The following is a 24,600-nucleotide window of genomic DNA, read 5'->3' as shown; positions in this document are numbered from 1 at the left end:
AAAGCAAAAAGAACAAAAGCAGGCCCTTCGGTCCAACAAGCCCGTGCTGCCATTTTAGCATTACCAGTCCCCCCTCCACCCATGACCCTTATCTATGATTATGGCATTCCATATTGAGGGAAACTAATTTAGGGACTCGTTACCCAATTGAATGACGCTTGAATGTCACCCAAACATACACTTTTACTGCATTTTCAATACTTTTATACCTGGTACTGAAGAATGTTAAAACAGCAGTCTTTTTAACGTCCCAATGATTTTTCCCCAGGAATGCACACAACAGTATCCTGGAGATGGATCTTTGATTGCTGGAAGGTAAGGATGGCAGATTTTCTTCTCTAAACGAGTAGTAGATGGGATTTTTCTGACAATCGCCAATTTGATTTTTAGTGAATTCAAATTTCACCGTCAGCCACGGTGGGATTCGAATCCTCAAATCATAAGTTTAAATGAAGACTTTTTCACCCAACTTCAGTGTTGGTGGAATTGAATGAACATTTAAAAAATGAAAAGTGATTAATATTTGCAAGTAAATTAAAAGCAATGCTTAATTAGGCAGCTTTTAAAGTTTGCTTTAAAAGGTTGCAGTTTGTGCTTTACACCAACAGGTGGTGACGTTGTATACATTTTTTTTAATAACAGTTTAACCCTTAGACTGCCTATTGATTCAGGGAATTTTTAATCCCAGTGTAGCTTGCTTTCATTGAGACTAAACAAGCTTAAATGTCATAGCAATGACACTATTCAGTGTCGGGGGTTCGAATCCCACCATGGTAAACAGTGAAATTTGAATTCAGTGAAAATCTGGAATGACTGTGAAACCATTGTCAGAAAACCCCCATCTGGGTCAGTAATATCCTTTAGGGAAGGAAGTCTGCCACCCTTACCCAGTCTGGTCTAAATGTGACTCCAGGCACACACAGCAATGTGCTTAAATGCCCTCAGAAATGGACAGTAAATGCTGGCCCGGCTAGTGATGTCCACATCCCATAAATGAATAAAACTAAGAAAGATAAAGTGTAGTATTGATATGCTGCATTTGGTTGAAGTCATTTGGTTACATTTCAGCTTCATTTGAAGCAATTTTTTAAAGCGGCATCTCGGCCTTTTGGCTAAGATGCAAGTAAGATCAAGCCTTGGAGCAGGAGCTATACCTACTCCAATCAGCTTGGATCATGTAGGTCAAATCAAGACAAGAGGTGAGAGCCTTGTCAGCTTGGATCGGGAATGTCCCAACTTGTTGGGACTCTGAATTTGACTTGATTGGATTGAATTGGAGTAAAGAATTTTAAAAAACTAAGACATAGGGCCAGAAGTAGACCATTTTGCCCAACAGGTCTGCTTGTCCATTCAATGAGAATCCTGAAGTGCAGAAGGAGGCCATTTGGCCCATTGTGTCTATGCCAACTTTCTGACAATATCCCACCAAGTCCCCATTACCATAGCCCCCTGCATTTACATCACAAATCCACCTAAGGTGAACATCTTTGGACACTGAGAGACAATTTAGCATGGTCAATCCAGCTAACCCACACATCTTTGGACACTAAGGGGGCAGTTTAGCATGGCCAGTCCCCAAACTTGCACACCTTTGGACAACAAGGGGTAATTTACCATAGCCAATCCCCGTAACCTGCACATCTTTGGACTCTAAGAGGGCAATTTAGCATGGACAAACCATGATCGGTTCATGACTGATCTGATGTGATCCTCAACTCGTTTCCCACCTTATCCCTGTAACCCCTCAATTTCTGCTACACTGCTGAAGAAGGCCCTTTGGCCCATCCTCACCATGTTAGCTTCCTGCAGGATCAACTGGCCTCACTGTCGCACACCCCATTGAAGATTTAAAGTGGTCTACTCTGAATTTTCATTTTCCATTATTTGCTGTCACAAAGGGCAGGTACTTGTTTTTGATGTTTGGGTTGTGTCAGGTTTGTGGTAATGGTGGATAATTCTAGGCCTCCTCAAAAACACTGTGCATAAATTTTATGCTTCTCGCCCCTCTACAAACCTCATGAAAGTTTTAAAACTTCACAAGCCTTCTTCTGAAGATTCCTCTCTCCAAGTGTCAGCCTTTGTCCAACGAGCTTTGAGCTTTGTTTTTATTCATTTCACGGGACAGGCACTGCTGGCTGGGCCAGCATTTTTTGCCCAAATCTAGTTATCCTCGAAGGGCATTTGAGAATCAACCACATTGCTGTGGCTTTGGAGTCACATGTAGGCCAGACCGAGTAAGGACAGCAGATTTCCTTTCCTAAAGGGACATTAGGGTGGCACACTGCTGTGTCACAGTGCCAGGGACCCAGGTTCAATTCCTGGCTTGGGTCACTGGATAGGCATCGCCAGTCAGAAGTTGGGAACTTGACTGATTATATTTCCCTTTTATTGTGTGCCTGGAGATGAAGGTTTCAGTGAAAGCAGCATGGATAGGAAATCAATAGTGGTTTATTTGTCTTAGAGAGTGTAAGCAGCCTTTGAGCCATCAGGGTAGTTGGAGCGGCATGTTGGCTCAGTAGTTAGCACTGCTGCTTCTCAGCACCAAGGACCCAGGTTCAATTCCGGGCCTCAGTGTGGAATTTGCACATTCTCCCCATGTCTGCGTGGGTTTCCTCCAGATGCTCCAGTTTCCTCCCACAGTCCAAAAGACATGCTGGTTAGGGGCATTGGCCGTGCTAAATTTTTTCTTGGTGCACACAAACAGGCATCAGAGTGTGGCTACTAGGACATTTTCAAAGTAACTTCATTGCTGTGTTAATGTAAGCCTACTTGTGACACATTTCAATAACTTAAACTAGTGAACCAGATGGGTTTTTACGACAATCAACAATGGTCAGCGATACACATGCTGTGGTGTTGGAGTTACATGACGGCCGTATTGGGTAAGGACGATACATTTTAAAGCCATCATTTGACTCTTATTTCTAGATTTTCATTGAATTCAAACTCAACCATCTGCCATGGTGGGATCGGGAGTGGGGTGTGGTGGCGGGGGTCCCCAAAGCATTATTCTGGCTCTCTAGATTCTAGTCCAGTGACAATACCACTTTCACCATTACTATTGATAAATCACTGGTCACACCACTGGCTCATATTCAAACATGGACCCTTTTCTGGAGCCAGTGGTGGTTCGTTAAACCTGCAGAGACTCCAGATCTAATTGGAGGGGTTTGCTCTGCTGGGAATTACACCAGGGATAGGAATGTTGGCGGTGCAGTTTGGTAGCTGCATCATAGAACAGTACAATGCAGGTTCAGGCCCTTTGGCCCACAATGTTGTGCCAAACATGATGCTGAATTATGCCTTCTACCTGCCCTTAGTCCATATCCTTCTATTCCTTGCATATTCATGGGTTTATTTAAAAGCCCCTTAAACGCCCCTATCGTATCTGCGTCCACCACCACCCATGCATTCCAGACACCTTTGAACTTTCCCCCTCTCACCTTAAGTGCATTACTGTAATAAATATGTACCTTAGGACCCTGACTCCAATTGTAGTTGGACTGCAAGGCATGATTTTCATTCAAAAATCTAATCTTTCAAGCCTCTTGGGGTGCACAAGTGAAAAGACAAGGGCTCCCCCAACCTGAGTGGCTGACATTAACCCCACAATGAAGTTACTGTGAAAACCTCCCCTAATGGCTGCACTCTAGCACTTGTTTGGGTACACTGAGGGAGAATTTAGCATGGTCAATGCACCTAACCTGCACACCTTTCAGACTGTGGGAGGAATCCCACACAGACATGGGGAGAATGTGCAGGCTCTACATAGACAGTCACCTGAGGCTGGAATTGAACATGGGTCCCTAGCACTGTGAGACAGCAGTGCTAACAAATGTGTCAACCAATTCAGATGGATTTGACAGTGGAAGATTGCCAGAGCCCCCTCCTTGTTCTCATCCTTTTCCAAGGCAGACAATCAGAGCTTGGGCTATCTTAATCAGTTTACACATTCCAACCAAGGGTAAATGCATTTTAATGAATTTTTTTTCCATGGTTAAACATTTGCTATGCTTGCATTTGATTTTGAAGTCATGGGCTTGCATTGGTTTTGCGTGCACTGGTAGTGGTTATATTACTGACTAGAAATCCAATATGTAAATTAAAATCGTAATTTTATGACAATTTTTAGATGCACAATGTAGAACAAAGGACAATTTAGCACAGGAACAGGCCCTTCAGCCCGCCAAGCTTATGCAGACACATGACACCTTTCTTTGCCTCTATGTAGTCCAGATCCCTTTATTCCCTACCAATTCAGGTATCTGTCAAGATGACTGTTAAACAATGCTATTGTAGCTGCCTCTCCCATGTCCTCTGGCAGCACATTCCAGGCACTTACTATCCTCTGTTTAAAAAAAACTTGCCCCCCCCTCGCATCTCATTTAAACTTTGCACATTCTCTGCCCTTAGTCCATATTCTTCTAGTCCTTGCATATTCATGGGCTTATTTAAACACCCCTATCGTATCTGCGTCTACCACCACCTCTGCATTCCAGACACCTTTGAACTTTGCCCCTCTCACCTTACACCTATGTCCCCACGTAATTGACATTTTCCCTCTAGGAAATATCAGTTCCCTGAAGCTATTGGATTGTCGTAACCATCCTTCAAGAAAGGAACACTTTTGTCTGTATCCACCGTGTGCGATATATGACTCCACACTCCATTGCAACCCAATTGTATCCAGGAAATTGAAAATGGCACAGTTGTTAGCACTACTACCTGACAGCATTAGAGACCTGAGTTCAATTCCTGGCTTGAGTTGCTGTCTGTGCGGAGTCTGCACATTGTCCTGCCCACCTACACAGTAGCAGTAGTGTGTACCATTTACACGATGCACTGCAGCTACTTCGACAGCATCTCCTAAATCACTTCTGCCTGGTTGGTCCAAGGGCAGCAGATGCAGGGGAACAGCACGACTTGCAATTTCCCCTCCAAACCACTCACTGATTCGATTTAATTTATTATTGTCATGTATTAGGGTACAGTTAAAAATATTGATTTTTGTGTACTCTACAAAGCTTACCATACATAGAGAAGGAAAGGAGAGAGTGCAGAATATAATGTTACAGTCATAGCTAGGGTGTAGAGAAAGATCAGCTTAGTGCACGGTAGGTCTATTCAGAAGTCTGATGGCAGAAGCTGTTTTTGAGTTGGTTGGTACATGACCTCAGACTTATGTATCTTTCTCTCAAAGGAAAAAGGTGGGAGAGAGAATGTCTGGGGTGTGTTGTGTCCCTAATTATGCTGGCTGCTTTACTGTGGCAACGGGAAGGGTTGACAGAATTAATGGATGGGAGGCTGGTTTGCATGATGGACTGGGCTTCATTCACGGCTCTTAGTAGTTTCTCATGGTCTTGGACAGAGCAGGAGCCATATCAAGGTGTGACATATCTGGAAAGGCTGCTTTCAATGGTGCATCTGAAGCAGTTGGTGAGTTGTAGTGGATAGGCCCAATTTCTTTAGCCTGACTTGGCCATTCCTTCATTGTCGTTTGGTCAAAATCCTGGAACTCCCTCCCACTAACAGCACTGTGGGTGTATCTACACCACAGGGACTGCAGCGGTTCAAGAAGTTGGATTGGCAATGCTAAATTGATGCTGGTATCAGGGGGATTGAATGTGTGGGGGATGCGGGAGTTTGGCCTGGGTGGGATTGTGGTTGGTGCAGACTTGATAGGCCGAATGGCTGCATTCTGCACTGCAGGGATTCTATAATTTCTAATGCCCTTGACTAAAATGTGAAAAGGGCCCTGTGCAATTCGTACTATCACCCCCTGACTCCACAATGTGTAAAACCAGACATGTGAGGAGAGCAGTGTATATCTATTGCATTTTACCGTAGGTTTCACTCATGGCGTATTGAGGAGTGGTGAGACGGTGGCGCACGCGACTGGAATTCTATCACCACACACCTGTGAAGTACAGCGATGCCTCGTTTCATTTGTCAAGTGGGCAGGGTTGCGAGGGGTGGATAAAGGGGATAGTCCGTTCTGGAAAAACATTACCTCGAGCGAGAGATGGAGAAAAGGCCGGCCTGCCTGTTTAATCCACACCGACTGGCTCATTGTAGCTTCTCACTGTACTTTGTTCGTAAGACGTAAGCTGTTTCTAAAGCACTTGTCTGACGCACTCCATTCCCCCCTTCCCCTCTCCTTCACCTTTCCCCGTGTAAACTGTATAAATGTTAAACATTTGATGTTGCCAGCTTGATCTGTGAGGGCAGACGCTGGCATTAAACTTGGGAAAAAAAAGACAAAAAAAAACTTGATTTGATCAAGATTCAAAAACATAAAATACAAACTAACAACACTCCTCCTGTCTGCTGGGTCCTCATTCAATAAAGGCTGTGCAATCTGTCTTTTATTTCCAGCACTTCACACACAATGCAATGAGTGGGCACTTCGCAATAGGACAGCAGCAAGATGCCAACCCGTTGACTCACCCTTTTATAAGCACCTTACAGGAGGGATGTTAGACTTATTTCTGATGTGGAGACGGTGGCATTGGACTGGGGTGGGCACAGGAAGACAACACCAGGTTAAAATCCAGCAGGTTTATTTGGAATCACAAGCTTTCGGAACACTGCTCCTTCATCAGCTGAGTAGTGGTAGGTTCACAAACACGGCATCTATAGACAAAGACACAACTCATAGAATCCTACAGTGCTGCAGGTTATTCAGCCCATCGAGTCCGCACCGACCACAATCCCACCCAGGCCCTATCCCCAGAACCCCATGCATTTACCCTAGCTAGTCCCCATGACACTAAGGGGCAATTTAGCATGGCCAATCCACCTAACCTGCACATCTCTGGACTGTGGGAGGAAACCCACATAGACGTGGAGAACATGTGCAAACTTTGCAGATAGTGACCCAAACCAGGAATTGAACCTGGGTCCCTGACATTGTGAGGCAGCATTGCTAACCACTGTACCACCATGCCACCTTCAAACAACCGCAAGATAATTACAGATTCTTTACCTTCCAATCTGTAATTGCAATTGTGCCACTGTCTATATATGCCCTGTTTGTGAACCTACCTCCACTCAGCTGATGAAGGAGAAGTGCTCCAAAAGCTCGTGATTCTAAATAAACCTGTTTGACTTTAACCTGGTGCTGAGAGATGTATTTGGATTATTGCATGCAATTCTGGTCGCCACACTACCAGAAAGATGCAGAAGCTTTGGAGAGAGTGCAAAGAAAGTTGACCAGAATGGTCTCACGGGCACTGGCTATGAGAAGAGGTTGAATAAACTAGGATTGTTTTCAGATGGAGGCTGAGGGGAGACCCTGATGGAGGTCTACAAAATTATGAGGCACAGACAGGGTGAATAGTCAGAGGCTTTTTTTTCCCTGGGGTGCAAGTGTCAATTACAAGAGGGCACAGGTTCAAGGTTAGAGGGTGAAAGTTTAAAGGCGATGTGTGGGCTAAGTTTTTCACTCAACATATGCCTGAGCGCACTGCCAGAGGAGGTGATGGAAGCAGGCACACTTGAGAGGCATCTGGATAGGTACGTGAATAGGGAGGGAAGAGGGGGATATGGACAGAGTAAGAGCAGACGGTTAAGTTTGGGCATTGGTTAGGGCTTGGTGGGCCTGCACTCGTAGTGTACTTTGTTCTAAAATACTTCTACACACAGAGAGCGGGAGGGGTTTGGAATTCTTTCCCTCAAGTGGCGATGGATGCTGGTTCAATTGGTCTGAGAGGGACCATTTTTTTACTGAGCAGTGGTGCCAAGGGATTATAGGCCAAGGGCATGGATGTGGTGTTAGGTCACACAGATCAGCCACATAATCTTATTGAATGGAACAGGTAGCAGCTTTGGAGAGGGTACAGAAAAGATTTAACAGAATGTTGCCTGGCATGAAGGGCATTAGCTATGAGAGGTTGGAGAAACTTGGTTTGTTCTCACTGGAACGACAAAGGTTGCGGGGCAATCTGCTAGAAGTCTACAAGATTATGAAGTGCATGGACAAAGTGGATAGTCAGAAGTCTTTTTCCAGGGTGGAAGAGTCAACTTCTAGGGGGCACAGATTTAAGATGCGAGGGGCAAGGTTTAAAGGTGTACAAGTCAAGTTTTTTTATACAGAGGGTGGAGGGTGTCTGAAACTCGCTGTCGGGGGAGGTATTGGAAGCAGAAATGATAGTGATTTTTAAGGGGCATCTTGACAAACATATGAATAGGATGGGAATGGAGGGATATGGCCCCCGGAAGGGTAGGGGGCTTTAGTTAAGTCAGGCAGCATGGTCGGTGCAGACTGGGAGGGTCGTAGGGCCTGTTTCTGTGCTGTAATTTTCTTTGTTTGAGGGGCTGAATGGCCTACACCTGTTCCTATGTCCCTTTCGGCCCCACTCCCCAGGAGATCGCAGTGCCGCTTTGGAAAGGGTGGTGACTGCGTCTGTGCGATGGGAAGGTGGACAGCCCGTCGCACACGGCACGCTCCCACAGACTAAGACTTAACAACCAGATGCCCCGATGATGCAGTGCTGGAACGCACTCAGCTTGCACTTATAACAATTTTAAACTGGGGTGGGGGGAGCTTCTCAGGAGTGTAGATGTGACGCTGACGGTGATATCAAAGTGGGTTGGCCAAATATTTGGTTAAAGAGGTAGGCTTTTAAGGAGTTTCTTAAAGGAGAATAGCGAGACAGAGACGGTGAGGGTGATTAATTCCGACGGACACACTGCAAGCTCACGGAGTGATCTGAAACTAAGTTTGAGAAGCTTGACCTTCTTGTCTCAAATATTGCGTACATATAATTACACAGGAAGCCCCAAATGTCTACATTCTGCAGAATATATATATATATATATATACACACCACGAGTTAAACCCATAAAAGAACATAAGACATAGGAACAGAAGAAGGCCATTTGGCCCATCAAGTCTGATCCTTGAGTTTAGAAGAGTGAGAGGACATTTCAATAGAAACTTATCAAATTCTTAGACAGGGTAGATTCAGAAAAATGTTCCCAATGGTGGGGAGTCCAGAACTAGGGGTCGGAGTTTCAGGAATCTTCACCCAGAGGGTGGTGAAGGTGGGGCATTCACTTCCACAGAATGTAGCTGAGGCCAAAATGTTGTGTGATTTCAAGAAGAAATTAGTTTAGCTCTTGGGGCTGAAGGGATCAAGGGATATGAGAGAAGGGAGGAATCAGGATATTGAATTCGATGATCAGTCATGATCAAAATAAATGGTGGAGCAGGCTTGAAGGGCCGAATGGCCTACTCCTGTTTCTATTTGCTGTGTAGCTGGAAGAGTCTAAACACATTACTGCCTTCTGAATAAATCCAAACCCAATCTGGGGAAGCAGCAACCTCATCTATATAAGGAGACGCTGGATAGACTGGGATTTTTTTCCTCTGAAACATAGGAAGCTTAGGGGTGATCTTATAGAGGTCTATAAAGTAATGAGGGGCATAGACCAGCTAGATAGTCAAAATCTTTTCCTGAAGGTATGGGAGTCTAAATCTAGAGGGCATAGGTTTAAGGTGAGAGGTACACAAGGGTCCAGAGGGGCACTTTTTTTACACTGAGGGTGGAGAGTGTTTAGAACGAGCTGCCAGAGTCTTTAGTACAGGAAGGTACAATTTTACATAGAACGCAGAACAGGCCCTTCGGCCCACGATGTTGTGCCGACCAGTTAAAAAACAATGACCCTCTAACCTAAACCAAACCCTTACCATCCATAAACCTATCCACAGATCTCTTAAACACCCCCAAACTAGGCGCATTTACAACTGCAGCAGGCAGGGCATTCCAATCCCTCACCACCCTCTGGGTAAAGAACCTACCCCTGACATCCGTCCTATAAGTACCACCCCTTAATTTAAAGCTATGCCCCCTTGTGCTAGCTTTCTCCATCCGAGGAAAAAGGCTATCACTGTCCACCCTAACTAAACCTCTAATCATCTTGTATGTTTCAATAAGGTCCCCTCGTAGCCGCCTTCTTTCTAACGAAAACAACCCCAAATCCCTCAGTCTCTCCCTCCATACCAGGCAACATCCTGGTAAACCTCCTCTGCACCCTCTCCAAAGCCTCCACATCCTTCCTATAATGTGGGGACCAGAACTGCACACAATACTCCAAGTGCGGCCGCACCAGAGTTTTGTACAGTTGCAACATGACACTGCGGCTCCTAAATTCAATCCCCCTACCAATAAACGCCAAGACACCGTATGCCTTCCTAACAACCCTATCTACTTGATTCCCAACTTTCAGGGATCTATGTACACATACACCTAGATCCCTCTGTTCATCCACACTATTCAGAGTCCTACCGTTAGCCCTATACTCTACACATCCGTTATTCCTGCCAAAGTGAATTACCTCACACTTTTCCGCATTAAACTCCATCCTCCACCTCTCGGCCCAGCTCTGCAACTTGTCCAAGTCTCCCTGTAGACTAAGACACCCTTCCTCACTATCTACCACACCTCCGACTTTGGTGTCATCAGCAAATTTACTAATCCACCCAACTATACCCTCATCCAGATCATTTATAAAAATTACAAACAGCAGTGGCCCCAAAACAGATCCCTGAGGCACACCACTCGTAACTGAACTCCATGTCGAATACTTACCATCAACCACCACCCTCTGTCTCCTATCCGCCAGCCAATTCCTAATCCAATTTCCTAGATCACCCTCAATCCCATACATCTGCAATTTCTGCAGAAGCCTTCCATGGTGAACCTTATCAAACGCCTTACTAAAGTCCATATATACCACGTCAACTCCCTTACCCCCATCCACCTCTTTGGTCACTTTCTCAAAAAACTCAATAAGGTTAGTAAGGCACGACCTACCCTCCACAAAACCATTTTGTCTTTTAAAAAGCATTTGGACAGTTACATAGGGAAGATGGGTATAGAGGGACATGGGCCAAATGTGGGCAATTGGGACTTGCTTAGTGGTAGAAACTGGGCAGCATGGACAAGTTGGGCTGAAGGGCCTGTTTCCCTGCTGTAGACCTCTATGACCTTGCACTCTTGGCGGTAACGGAGGGACCAGTGACGCTGCGCCCTTACCAACCTTTCACACACACAATGAGCACAACTTCCACATTCTAAAAACTGCATTTTATTCACTGGTTTGCTTTGAAACGCAGAAGTGCGCGAGACACTCATTATAGTGGTGAAGCATCTAGCCTAGAGCTTAGCTAGGGGGTTTTCTCTTTACAATCCCCAGGAGCCAGCGATAAATATCCCAAGATGATCTGGGGGGGAAGGTGGGAGGCCACCGACAGCACACCGAAGCTTAGAAAGAGGAAATCACAAGCAAAGTGCGCAAGCAGACTGCAAAAGTACAGTCGGTGAGCAGGGCTTATGGACCGCCCGCCGTAGGGAGTAAGACTACGGAATAGTGCATCGCGGGAGGCCATTCGGGCCATTGCAGGCTGGACTTCCCTCATTGCCGATGTCCTTTCCCTGAAGGTGCTCAGACTCTGGGCATGGTCTGGTGCCCTCCCTCCCTCCTGAAGCTGCTGCCCTAACAGGAGGCACTTTGCCTGGGTGGGGGTCTAGGCTTCAGGCCTAGGCGATGAGCAGCTTTGGGCTGTGGCTGCACATGCGTGTGTGTGTGTCGGGTTGGCGGGGGTAGACAGTAAGAAGTCTCACAACATTGGGTTAAAGTCCAACAGGTTTATTTGGAATCACGAGCTTTCGGAGCGCTGCTCCTTCATCAGGTGAGTGGAAGTAGGTTCACAAACATGTAATTTATAGGCAAAGATAGAATTGGAAGATAATTACAGATTCTTCACATTCCAATCTGTAATTATCTTGCGATTGTGTCTCTGCCTATATAATCCATGTTTGTGAACCTATCTCCACTCACCTGAAGAAGGAGCACTGCTCCGAAAGCTCGTGATTCTAAATAAACATGTTGGACTTTAACCTGGTGTTGTGAGACTTCTTACTGTGCCCACCCCAGTCCAACGCCGGCATCTCCGCATTGTGGGTGTGTGTGTGTTTGATGTGTGAGTGAGAGAGAGTGTGAGTGAGAGAGAGTGTGAGTGAGAGAGAGTGTGAGTGAGAGAGAGTGAGAGAGTGAGTGAGTGAGAGAGAGAGTGAGTGAGTGAGAGAGTGAGTGAGTGAGAGAGAGTGTGAGTGTGTGTGAGAGAGTGTATGCGAGAAAGTGTGTGTGACAGTGTGTGACAGCGAGAGAGCGCGAGAGAGAAAGTGCGTGTGAGCATGTGTGCGGGGGGGGAGGGGGGGTGGGGATTGGCAGCCAAGCCAGGAACTCCCCTCATCCTTTAAACATGCCCGTTACACTGGGGAAGGGAAGGGAAGGGAAGGGAAGGGAAGGGGAGGGGGATAGGGGTGACTGGATACAGATAACAAAAAGGATTCTGCACTTGGTCTTGGATGATTTTAGCCTCAGGTTAGAGCGAGGCAGGCTAACCTCCCAGGTCGGACCTTCCCCAGCTTCTGCACAAACAAAATACAAAGGAAACCCACCCCTCCCCACTCCCCAACACCACATTCATATCACTGTCATGTCCTTTACTACCGTGATTAAGACAAAATAATTTGTATTTATATAGCGCCCTTCATGATTCTGAGCGCCCAAAGCACTGCACAGCTGAAGAAGTCTTTAAGCATCGACGATGGCTGCAATGTAGAAACTCTGCATCCATAATAAATATATACAGATTTTTACACATGCAAGACCCAGCCTTGAACGCCCTGTCCCCCCGCCCTGCTTTTACTTGTCCGATTTGCTCTTATCCTCCTTCGATTTGCAGTCTTCGCACTCCTCGTCGTGAATGATTTCCACCTCAAGCCGCCCGATGTAAAGGGAGACGGCGCAGAGCCAGAACAGGGCCGCCACGCCCACCACCACGCCACTGACCAGAGCCGAGGGCACGGACAGCATCATCATCCTCCTCAGCATCAGGAGGTTGGCCACGTACGAGCAGCTTCCGTAGGACACGCAGACTCCTCCGAGGATGAAAAACCCTGGGAACAGAGGGTGTGGGGGGGGGGTGAAGGTTGGGGGAGGGAAGAGATCAGAGTGAGCAACCGGCCGCAAAAATTCATGGAACACAAAACCGGCAGAGGAAGGCAAATATTTGTAGAATGTCTGTCATCACCTCGAGGACATCCCAGAGCGACCAGTGACACCTTCATAGTATCCCTACAGTGCCATTCGGCCCATCAAACCCACACCAACCACAATCCCATCCAGACCCTATCCCCTGCTAATCCCCTGGACCTTAAGGGGCAATTTAGCATGACGAATCCACATTACCTGCACATCTTTGGACACTAAGGAGCAATTTAGCATGGTAAATTTACCTAACCTACACATCTTTAGACACTAAGGGGCAATTACCATGGCCAATCCATCTAACATACACACCTTTGAACATTAATGTGCAATTTAGCACGGCCAATTCACCTGACCTGTACACCTTTGGATATGAAGGGGCAACTTACCATGGCCAGACCATTTAACCTACACATCTTTGCAGTGTGGGAAGAAACCCATGCAGACATGGGGAGAACATGCAAACTCCACACAGATAGTCACCTGAGGCCGGAATTGAATCCGGATCCCTGGCTTCTGAGGCAGAAATGCTAACCCATTAAAACAAGAAAAGAAAAACATCTTCCTATAGATTGAGGAGAGGCTTTATTTAAGTGTTTGGAGCACCATCCCACAGTGAGATCTCATTGATAAATGTATCACAAAACCTGCACTTATATATAGACTTTTATAATGTCCAGATCACTCACCAAGCTACATATCTCTGAAGTGCAGCCACTGTAGTTATACAGGAAATGCAGCAGTCAATTTTACACAACACAGTCAACTTCTCTTTATACCCCATCAAACACTCCCCAGGACAGGAGCAGCACGGGATTAGGTACAGAGTGAAGCTCCCTCTACACTGTCCCCATCAAACACTCCCAGGACAGGTACAGCACGGGGTTAGATACAGAGTAGAGCTCCCTCTACGCTGTCCCCATCAAACACTCCCAGGACAGGTACAGCACGGGGTTAGATACAGAGTAGAGCTCCCTCTACGCTGTCCCCATCAAACAGTCCCAGGACAGATACAGCGCAGGGTTAGACACAGAGTAAAGCTCCCTCTACACTGTCCCCATCAAACACTCCCAGGACAGGTACAGCACGGGGTTAGATGCATAGTAAAGCTCCCTTTACACTGTCCCCCATCAAACACAGTAAGAAGTCTCACAACACCAGGTTAAAGTCCAACAGGTTTATTTGGTCGTAAACGCCAGTCGAACTCATCTGATGAAGGGGGAATCCCGAAAGCTAGTGGCATTTACTACCCAATAAACCTGTTGGACTTTAACCTGGTGTTGCGAGACTTCTTACCGTGTTTACCCTAGTCCAACGCCGGCATCTCCACATCATGCCCATCAAACACATCCAGGACAGGTACAGCACAGGGTTAGACACAGCTCATTCTTCATTCCAATGTAAGGATAACCCATGGCAGGTACTTTGAGAGCCGGCAGCAGAACTTACTGCCACGAAAGCTGTTGGAACATCATCACTTATATCGTCCCGGAGATGGGGGCTAATAACCTCTACACATCACATAGCTTCAATCACATACCACATAGGTGACCCCGGGGAGGGGTTTTTTTGTGTGTGTGTGTGTGTGTGTGTGTGTGTGTGTGTGTGTGTGTGTGTGTAACCTGAGACCCAGGCTAATGCCCTGGAGACACAGGTTCAAATCCCACCATGGCAGCTGGAGGAATTCAAATCAAACAACAAAATCTGGAATTGAAAGTTAGTCTTAGTAATGGTGACATTATTTGTAAAAAATTCCCATCTAGAAATCATAGAACCCTCACACTGCAGAAGGAGGCCATTCAACCCATCCAGTCTGCACCAACAACAATCCCAACCAAGCCTATCCCCGAAACCCCATGTATTTATCCTGCTAGTCCCCCTGACACTACGATGTAACTTAGCACAGCCAATCCACCTAACCCACACATCTTTGGACACTAAGGGGCCAATCCAGCCAACCTGGCCATTTTGTTCATTATTGTCCTTTAAGAAAGAACTCTGCCTTACCTGGTCTCCAGATGCAATTCCAAACCCGTAGCAATGTGGTTGATTCTTAACTGCTCCTCTGAAATGGCCGAGCGAGACATTCAGTTAAAGGGGTAATTAGGGATAGATAACAAATGCTGGTCCAGCCAGTGACGCCCAATAAAGAACACAATTTAAGTTCAGCCCACAGTCTCTGAGTTTTGCGGAACTGGCAGTATTGGCAGTAAGGCCAGTACTGGCTCATGGGCCCAAAGCAAAGCCAGCAGCCTGGGTGAGCTGGGGTGGGAAAGGCTGCACTGTTGTCATATTACCATGTATCAACTGGAGGGATAGGCGTAAAGTCACGTGGCACACTGTTACTCACCATAAGCCGCCTCTCTCCCCGTCTCACTCTGCATGTATGATATCACTCCCACTCCCGTCGCCAACAGACCATTCCGGAACCAGGAGAGAAATCCTGTTGAGCAAGAGAGGCAACGTAACATCCCAACTCTCATCGAAACGTACACAATATTGAGCATGCCTGGATAGAGTGGACATGGGGGGGGGGGATGTTTCGATTAATCTGAGAGACTTAGATCCAAGGGCACAGCCTCAGAGTAAAGGTACGACCCTTTAGACCCGAGATGAGGAGGAATTTCTTCAGCCAGAGGGTGGTGCATCCGTCGAATTCATTGCCACAGAGGAGGCTGGGTCATTGAGTGCGTTTAAGACAGAGATAGATAGGTTCTTGATTAGTATGGGGATGGCACGGTGCCGCAGTGGTTAGCACTGCTATCTCACAGCGCCAGGGACCCAGGTTCGATTCCAGCCTCGGGTCACCATCTGTGCGGAGTTTTCACGTTCTCCCCATTTCTGAGTGGGTTTCCTCCAGGTGCTCCATTTCCTCCCACAGTCCAAAGATGTGTAGGTTAGGTTGACTTGCCATACTAAGTTGACCCCCGTGCCATGGGATTAACAGGTTAAATGTGTGGGGTTATGGGAATAGGGCCTGCCTGGGATTGTGGACAGTACAGACTCAATGGGCTGAATGGCCTCTTTCTGTACTGTAGGGATTCTATCAAAGGTTACGGGGAAAACGGGGAGGGGAACAAGGTTGAGAAACCAGACTCAATGGGCCAAATGGCCTAATTCTGCTTCTCTATCTTATGGCTGCATAACTCCAACCTTCTACTCCCCTTCCTCCGCCACGTCTCTTGGGCAGGCTTACCCCTCGCAATCACCAGCTACTTGCCACCCTTCGAGAGCGAGGCCAGTCAGGGTGGGTGGGCTATTCGCCCATGAGGGCAGTGCAACCGAGTGCAATCCCACCCCACACGCCTAATGCAAGCAAGAGTGGGTGAATTCGTACCCAGGCTGAGGCCATCTGGGTTGGCACAGAACCTGGGGCACTCCCTCCCTCCCACTCAGCTCCATCAGACAGAGAATCTAAGCAAACACTTCAGCAACTGCCCTCAATGGGGAGTCTGAAGGAAGATTTTGCAAGAAAAAAGGGCTTTCCCACCAAAGGAACCCAAGTCAACACTGAGGAAAGTAGACTCAAATACTGAAGTTGTAGAATGGTTAAGTTTATTTATTAATGTCACGAGTCAGTTTACATTAACACTGCAACAAAGTTACTGTGAAAATCCCCTAGTCGCCACACTTCAGCGCCTGTTTGGGTATATTGAGGCGAATTTAGCACCTAACCAGCACGTCTTTCAGACTGTGGGAGGAAACCGGAGCATCCGGCAGAAACCCACGCAGACACAGGGAGAACGCGCAGACTCCGCACAGACACTGACCCAAGCCGGGAATCGAACCCGGGTCCCTGGCGTCGTGAATCAGCAGTGCTAAACACACTGGAGGCCAAGCAGCCCGTCATGCCTCTGCTAGCTCTTCAGTCCCACTCCATGGCCTTTTTCCTTGTGACTGTTATTTCCTTACAGAATGGTTTCATATTTGGTTGTCAGAAAACACCGCATATATCAGACAGCACGGTGACACAGTGGGTTAGCACTGCTGCCTCACAGCGCCAGGGACCTGGGTTCGATTCCCTGCTTGGGTCACTGTCTGTGCGGAGCCTGCACGTTCTCCCCGTGACTGCGTGGGTTTACTCCGGATGCTCCGGTTTCCTCCCATAATTGGCCATGCTAAATTCTCCCTCAGTGGCGAGGGTCTAACAGGGTAATGTGTGGGGTTCCAGGTTAGCGGGTGGGAGGGATTATGACTGGTGCAGGTTCAATGGACTGAATGGCGTCCTTCTGTTCTACAGGGATTCCCTGATTCTATGAAATCTGCGGCATTCAGTTAGAAATTCAAAACTAACACTACTGCATTCCTCATCTACTCCTCCCCTCCCCTCCTGAACTCCCACTCTCCCTCCTCTTTCTCTCTCTCTCCTTTACTCTCTCCATCCATTTCCTCTCTCACATTCCCCCAACTCTTCTCAATCCACTCCCTCCCCTCTACTTCCACCCTCTCTAGTCCTTCTGTCTCCTTTCCTCTCCATGATGGCACAGTGCTTAGCACCGTTGCCACACAGCGACAGGGACCTGGGTTTGATTCCCGGCTTCAGGTCACTGACTGCATGGTCTCCCCATGTCTACGTGGGTTTACTCCGGGTGCTCCAGTTTCCTCCCACAGTCCAAAAGACGTGCTGGTTAGGATTCATTGACTGTGCTAAATTCTCCCTCAGTGTATCCGAACAGATGCCGGAGTGAGACAGCTAGGAGGTTTTCACAGTAATTTCATTGCAGTGTTAATGTAAGTCTATTTGTGACACCGATAAAAAATTTAAGTGAGGCATGGAATTCTCTACCACAGAAGACAATCTTCATCTGTATGAAGGAGCTGTAAACATCGAAGAAAGTTTCAGCTGAGTTTATTTATTATTCACAAGTAGACTTACAGTAACACTGCAATGAAGTTCCTGTGAAAATCCCCTAGTTGCCGCAGAAAGTGAACCCGAACTTGAGGAAGAGAATGCTGGGGTGCCACAATTTTTGTAGTGAAAGGGAGTCTGGCACATACAGGGTTAATCCGTGCTGGTTAGGTGCATCGGCTGTGCTAAATTCTCCCTTGCTGTACCCGAACGGGCGCTGGAGTGTGGCGACTAGGAGATTTTGGTATGGCTCCTGCTCTGCCCAAGACCACAAGGAACTACAAAAGGTAGTGAACGTAGCCCAGTCCATCCCGCAAACCAGCCTCCCATCCACTGACTCTGTCTATACTTCCCGTGTCTCGGCAAAGCAGCCAGTATAATTAAGGATCCCACGCACCCCGGACATTTGCACTTCCACCTTCTTCCATGGGGGAAATGATATAAAAGTTTGAGGTCACGTACCAACCGACTCAAGAACAGCTTCTTCCCTGTTGCTGTCAGACTTTTGAATGAACCTACCTCGCATTGAGCTGATCTTTCTCTACACCCTAGCTATGACTGTAACACTGCATTCTGCACTCTCTCATTTCCTTCCCTATGAACGGTGTGCTCTGTCTGTATAGCGTGCAAGAAACAATACTTTTCACTGTATGTTAGTACATGTGACAATAATAAATCAAATCAATAATCATAGCGACTTCATTGCAGTGTTAAAGTCTGTCCACGACACTAATAAATAAACTTTAAACTTATTATTTAAGATAATTTCACAAAGGCTTAAAGAAAGTAAAGACGGCCATACCTGTTTCATGAGCCTTCCTGAGCATCTGAATTGAAAAAGGAAACACAAGACAATACAGTCACAGAGAGAAACTTGCAGCTTCTGTACAGATTGAATTCAGAGAGATGGAACAACCCCAGCACCCATTCCGGGGAGCTGATCTACACAATCCGGCCTTTCCTCAGTTCGTCCTACCGCAAACCCTGAGCGATTGGTCTGGTTAATGCACTGGAGCTGCCAGCCCAGCCCACACGGGATTTTATCTCACTAACACTGGCCTCCACTTCCCCGTGGAGCGGCACAGTAGTTAGCACTGCTGCGTCACAGCGCCAGGTGTTTGATCTCTGGCTTAGGTCACTGCCTGCGTGGAGTTTGCATGTTCTCCCCCGTGTCTGCGTGTGTTTCCTCCGGGTGCCCTGGCTTCCTCCCACAGTCTGAAAGACGTACTGGTTAGGGTGCATTGACCCAAACAGGCGCTAGACTGTGGGAGAATTTCACAGTAACTTCATTAATGTAAGCCTTACTTGTGATTAATAAATAAACTTTAAAATGCTGGGCCCAGCCAACGATGCCCTTGTTCCACAAATGAATTTGAAAACACCCCAGCCTCTCTGGGTTGCACTTACTGGTCAAGCAAAAGGTTCAACCTAACTTTTACGGACACTGGTGAGCAATATATTGCTTAATTTGGAGCTACAGAGATAGGTAGCTATTAAGAATTATGCTTTATCATAGAACAGCGCAGTACAGGCCCTCCGGCCCTCAATGTTGTGCCGACCTGTGAAACCAATCTAAAGCCAATCTAACCAACACTATTCCAATATCATCCATATGTTTATCCAATGATCATTTAAATGCCCTTAATGTTGGCAAGTCCACTACTGTTGCAGGCTGGGCATTCCACACCCTTACTACTCTGAGTAAAGAACCTACCTCTGACATCTGTCCTATATCTATCACCCCTCAATTTAAAGCTACGTCCTCTCATGCTAGCCATCTCCACCCAAGGAAAAAGGTTCGCACTGTTCACCCTATCTAACCCTCTGATCATCTTGTATGCCTCTATTAAGTCACCTCTTAACCTTCTTCTCTCTAACGAAAACAGCCTCAAGTCCCTCAGCCTTTCTTCATAAGGCCTTCTCACCATACCAGGCAACATTCTAGAAAATGTCATGTATTTGAACAGGTGAAAGTTATGCTAATTCTGTTTGTTCCAGGTAAAACTACGCAGTTGGGTCACACCTGGAGCGTAAACACCTTATGCTCGCAGTAATGCCAAAATCAAATAAGGTTGGGGTCCAGGCTAACTTTATAAGTTTCTGACTCTCCTTATCCAAATCAGATACTTATGCACTACTCTGCGTGGTCTCCCTGACATCTTGTGCAGTTGTAGCAAGGTCTCCTACTTTTATACTCCATTCCCCCGTATAATGAAGGCCAACATTCTAATGCCTTCCTAATTGCTAGATTCATAGAATCCTACAGTGCAGAAGGAGGCCATTTGGCCCATCGAGTCTGCACCGACCACAATCCCACCCAGACTATCCCCATGCATTTACTCTGCTGATTTCAGTAAAGTGTTTGATAAGGTTCCCCACAGTGATCTATTGCAGAAGATACTGAGGCATGGGATTGAGGGTGATTTAGCGGTTTGGATCAGAAACTGGCTAGTTGCAAGAAGGCAGAGGGTGGTGATAGATGGGAAACGTTCATCCTGGAAGTTCAGTTATTAGTGGTGTACCGCAAGGATCTGTTTTGGGGCCACTTCTGTTTGTCATTTTTAGAAATGACCTGGATGAGGGCATAGAAGGATGGGTTAGTAAATTTGCGGATGACACTAAAGTCGGTGGAGTTGCGGACAGTGCAGAAGGATGTGGCAGGTTACAGAGGAACGGAGATAAGCTGCAGAGCTGGGCTGAGAGGTGGCAAATGGAGTTTAATGCGGAAAAGTGTAAGGTGATTCACTCTGGAAGCAGTAACAGGAACACAGAATACTTAGCTAATGGTAAGATACTTGGTAGTGTGGATGAGCAGAGAGATCTCGACGTCCATGTGCATAGATCCCTGAAAGTTGGCACCCAGGTTGATAAGGTTGTTAAGAAGGCGTACGGTGTGTTAGCTTTTATTGGTAGAGGGATTGAGTTTAGGAGCTATGAGGTCATGTTGCAACTGTACAAAACTCTGGTGCAGCCACACTTGGAGTATTGCGTACAGTTCCGGTCGCTGCATCATAGGAAGGATGTGGAAGCATTGGGAAGGGTGCAGAGGAGATTTACCAGGATGTTGCCTGGTATGGAGGGAAGGTCTTATGAGGAAAGGCTGAGGGACTTGAGGCTGTTTTTGTTAGAAAGAAGGAGGTTAGGAAGTGATTTAATAGAGGCATATAAAATGATCAGATTAGATAGGGTGGACAGTGAGAGCCTTTTTCCTCAGATGGAGATGGCTGGCACAAGGGGACATAGCTTTAAATTGAGGGGTGATAGATGTAGGACAGATGTTACAGAGTAGTAAGGGTGTGGAATGCCCTGGCCTGCAAAAGTAGTGGACTCGCCAACATTAAGGGCATTTAAATGGTCATTGGATAAACATATGGATGATATCGGAATAGTGTAGGTTAGATGGGCTTTAGATTGGTTTCACAGGTCGGCGCAACATTGAGGGCAGAAGGACCTGTACAGCGCTGTAATGTTCTATGATCCCCCTGACACTGGGGTCAATTTAGCACAATCAATCTAATCCACACATCTTTGGACTGTGGGAGGGAAGGGAGCACCCGGAGGAAACCCATGCAGACACAAGGAGAACGTGCAGACTCCACGCAGACAGTGACCCGAGGCTGGACTCGAATTTTTTTCAGATTCCAGCGTCCGCAGAATTTTATAGAATCATAGAATCCTGCAGAAGGGGGCCATTCAGCTCATCAAGTGTGCACCAACCTCAGTCCCAATTCAATCTAACCCCACAACCCCATACATTCAGCCTAGCTAGTAACCCTGACACTAAGGGTCAATTTAGCACGGTCAATCCACCTAACCTGCACATCTTTGGATTGTGGGAGGAAATCGGAGCACCCGGAGGAAACCCATGCAAATGGGTGGAGAATGTGCAGATTCCGCACACTCAGTGACCCAAGCCGGGAATCGAACCCAGGTCCCCGGCACTGTGAGGCAGCAGTGCCAACCATTAGATTATAACAAGAAGAATTAGCATAACTTTTACCAGCTAAAATACTTGAACATGACAAAGTATAATTCTTAACAGCTGTCCACCTCTATAGTTCCAATTTAAGCAATATCCCTATAGACATAAATTACTTGAGAACCCTTTGCTGAAGAGTCATCCAGGCCCAAAACGTTGGCTCTATTCTCTCCCCACAGATGCTGTCAAACCTGCTGAGATTTTCCAGCACTTTCTGTTTTTGTTTCAGATTCCAGCATCTTCAGAATTCTGCCTTTATTAAAACCCGAGGTCCCATCTTTGGATGACACAAACCATTTCAGGGGCACTATCCTCAAGGAGAGTAGAGGAGTTTTCCGGGGAAATCCTAGGGCAGTATTAATCCCACAGCCCACATCAGAAGACTTGTGGGATCTTGCTATGCGCCAATTAGTTGTCATGTTTTCTGACATTACAAAGCTGCCTCAAAGGTACCTAAAAGGTATCTAAATTGCTCATAAACTACTCTGAGAAGGACTTGCACTTGTATAGTGCCCTTTTACAACTGCAGCATATCCCCAAGTGCTGAAGGAGTGACAGGAAAAATCCCCAAATACAACAACAATTTGTAATGTCGGAAAGGCAGCAGCTAACTTGCTGATTATTGGATTTTGCCGTAAGCAACGTGATGTTGGCTGGAATACAAATTTCTGCCATACACCAGGCAGCCAAAGCTCAAATCAACACAGAAGATGCTGGAAATACTCAGCAGGTCCAGCAACATCAGTGGAGGGTGAAACAGAATTAACACTTCAGAGAACTCCCCTGCTCTCCTTCAAATACTAGGATCTTGCACAGCTACCTGAGAAACATGGACTCCAGCCTGTTTAATGTCTCATCCTGAGAGATGACTTTCTCTCACCGCCATGCAAATACCCGTCAACAGCGACATACAAGTCTGCCACAGTTACACGCGTGTCGCTCACAGTTACACGCGTGTCGCTCACAGTTACACATATGTCAGTCAGTTACACATATGTCAGTCAGTTACACATATGTCAGTCAGTTACACATATGTCAGTCAGTTACACATGTCACAGTTACATGTATGTTAGGTCAGAATTACATATGTTGGTCATAGTTACACGTATGTCAGTTATGGTTATACATGTCACGGTTTAAACTTGATTTTTGAGGCACATACACAATGTGGCGGCTCTCTCTGTATTTTCAGTGAGGATATTTATGATTAAACTCTCTCAGTCTATTTCTCTCTCAGTATCTCACACTCTGTTTATATATTTCTCTCCTCACCCAGGCATCCGCTCTGTCCAGCTCGCTGGCCCCGGCCTGCCCCGTCCCCCAGCTCGCCGCTCCCGTCCGGCTCTGGCTGCGGCCCCGGCCGCCCCACATCAACCTCCCGCGGACAAAGTGCCGGCGCCAGGCCCCGAGCGCCCGCAGAGCCGCCATCAGCAGCCAGACTACAGGCCGCACTGCCAGGCCGCTCCTCCCGCCGCCAGGGGCGCCGCACTGGGAGGCCTCCTCCCGCCCCCAACCATTCTCCTCTCGCCGCCAGGGGTGCTGCAACCGGAGGACTCCTCCCACCGCCAGCCCGCTTATTCCGCCGCCAGGGGCGCTGTACCCGGAGGACTCCTCCTGTCGCCAGGGGGGCTATGACTCCTCCCGCCGGCAGGGGCTGCTGCACGGGGGGGACCCCTCCCGCCGCCAGTGGCTGCTGAGCTGGGAGGATTCCTCCGACTGACAGGGGGCGGCTGCACTGGGAGGACTCCTCCCACCGCCAGGGGCTGCTGCACTGGGAGAACTCCTCCCGCCGCCAGGGGATGATGCACCCGGCGGACTCCTTTGGTTGCGATGGAATGCAGCGCTCGTAGAACGGAGTGTTGCACTCGGAGCACTCTTCCGGCTGCCACGGGCTGCTGAACTGGGATGACTCCTCCTGCCGCTGCGGCTGCTGAATTGGGAGGACTCCTCCCGCCGCTGGGGGCTGCTGAACTGGGAGGAATCCTCCCGCCTCTGGGCGTTGCTGCACCGGAGGACTCCTTCGGCCACTAGGGGCTGCTGCACTGGGAGGACTCCTCCGACCAGTGGGGGTGGGTGCACTTGGGAGGACTCCTCTAGCCGCTCGGTGTTCCTGCATCCCAAACACTCTTGAGGCCATGGGGAGAGCTGCACTCGAAGGATTCGTCCGGTCGCAAAGGAGTGCAGCTTTCGGAGGACTCCTCCGACCACCAGGGGTGGCTGCACTTGGAGGACTTCTCCGGCTGCTGAGGATTGCAACGGTCGGAGGAAAACTCCGGCCACCAGAGGCGGCTGCACTGGGGGGACTATTCCGGCCGCTAGGGAGTGCAGTGCTCGAAGGATTCCTCCGGCCGCTGGAGGCTGCTACAACCGGAGGACTCCTCCGGCCGTTCGGGAGAGGTGCGCTTCGCGTAGCCTTCCAGTCACTATGGGGTGCTGTAGTGGGAGGACTCCGGCCGCGAGGGGGTGCTACACGGGGAAGACCCCATTGGCTCGTTGGGTGGGAACAGCGCCGTCTGCTGTCGTCTGGCCCAGTTGTTCACCTCCAGAGGCCGGATCAAATAGCACCGAGAAATGCGCCAGAGTGCTCGGAGAACTAATGGTGCGACCTCTCTTGGCCGGAGGATCAAAAAGCATGGGGAACAGCGCCATTGAGAGGCCGGGCCGAAGGACCGATAGTGCGACTTCTCGTGGCCAGAGCGTCACACAGCATGAG

General features: G+C 47.8%; 2 protein-coding genes across 2 annotated transcripts in view; one reads left to right on the top strand and one right to left on the bottom strand.

Moving 5' to 3' along the window:
* The window catches only part of npas1 (neuronal PAS domain protein 1), a 382,645-nt gene extending 376,067 nt beyond the window's left edge, over positions 1-6,578 (top strand). The window contains exon 13 of the mRNA XM_080218356.1: positions 269-6,578. The gene's annotated coding sequence lies outside the window, so the exon portion shown is untranslated. The remainder of the gene's footprint in view (positions 1-268) is intronic.
* Positions 6,579-11,907: 5,329 nt separating this feature from the next.
* Positions 11,908-23,504, bottom strand: tmem160 (transmembrane protein 160). Its single transcript, XM_080218294.1, has 4 exons — positions 23,160-23,504; positions 18,711-18,735; positions 15,410-15,502; positions 11,908-12,968 (listed from the first exon to the last, which is right to left on the bottom strand). Exons 1-4 carry the CDS (start codon positions 23,313-23,315, stop codon positions 12,715-12,717), a joined length of 528 nt encoding a protein of 175 aa, XP_080074420.1. The 5' UTR covers positions 23,316-23,504; the 3' UTR covers positions 11,908-12,714.
* Positions 23,505-24,600: the final 1,096 nt, after the last annotated feature.

Source organism: Carcharhinus amblyrhynchos, unplaced genomic scaffold, assembly GCF_965287045.1.
Source record: "Carcharhinus amblyrhynchos unplaced genomic scaffold, sCarAmb.v2.hapA scaffold_37, whole genome shotgun sequence".
Taxonomy (NCBI): Eukaryota; Metazoa; Chordata; class Chondrichthyes; order Carcharhiniformes; family Carcharhinidae; genus Carcharhinus; species Carcharhinus amblyrhynchos.
The sequence above is the reverse complement of the archived record's forward strand: the minus strand, read 5'-3'. Positions and strand labels throughout refer to the sequence as shown.

Excerpts from the sequence above, each read along its gene's own strand:
- tmem160 (XM_080218294.1), bottom strand. The coding sequence starts at position 23,315 with ATGGCGGCTCTGCGGGCGCTCGGGGCCTGGCGCCGGCACTTTGTCCGC. Across the intron at positions 18,736-23,159 it reads TGGACAGAGCGGATGCCTGG|ATGCTCAGGAAGGCTCATGA; the intron begins GTGAGGAGAGAA and ends TTTTCAATTCAG. Across the intron at positions 12,969-15,409 it reads GGGGAGAGAGGCGGCTTATG|GGTTTTTCATCCTCGGAGGA; the intron begins GTGAGTAACAGT and ends CTCTGTTCCCAG.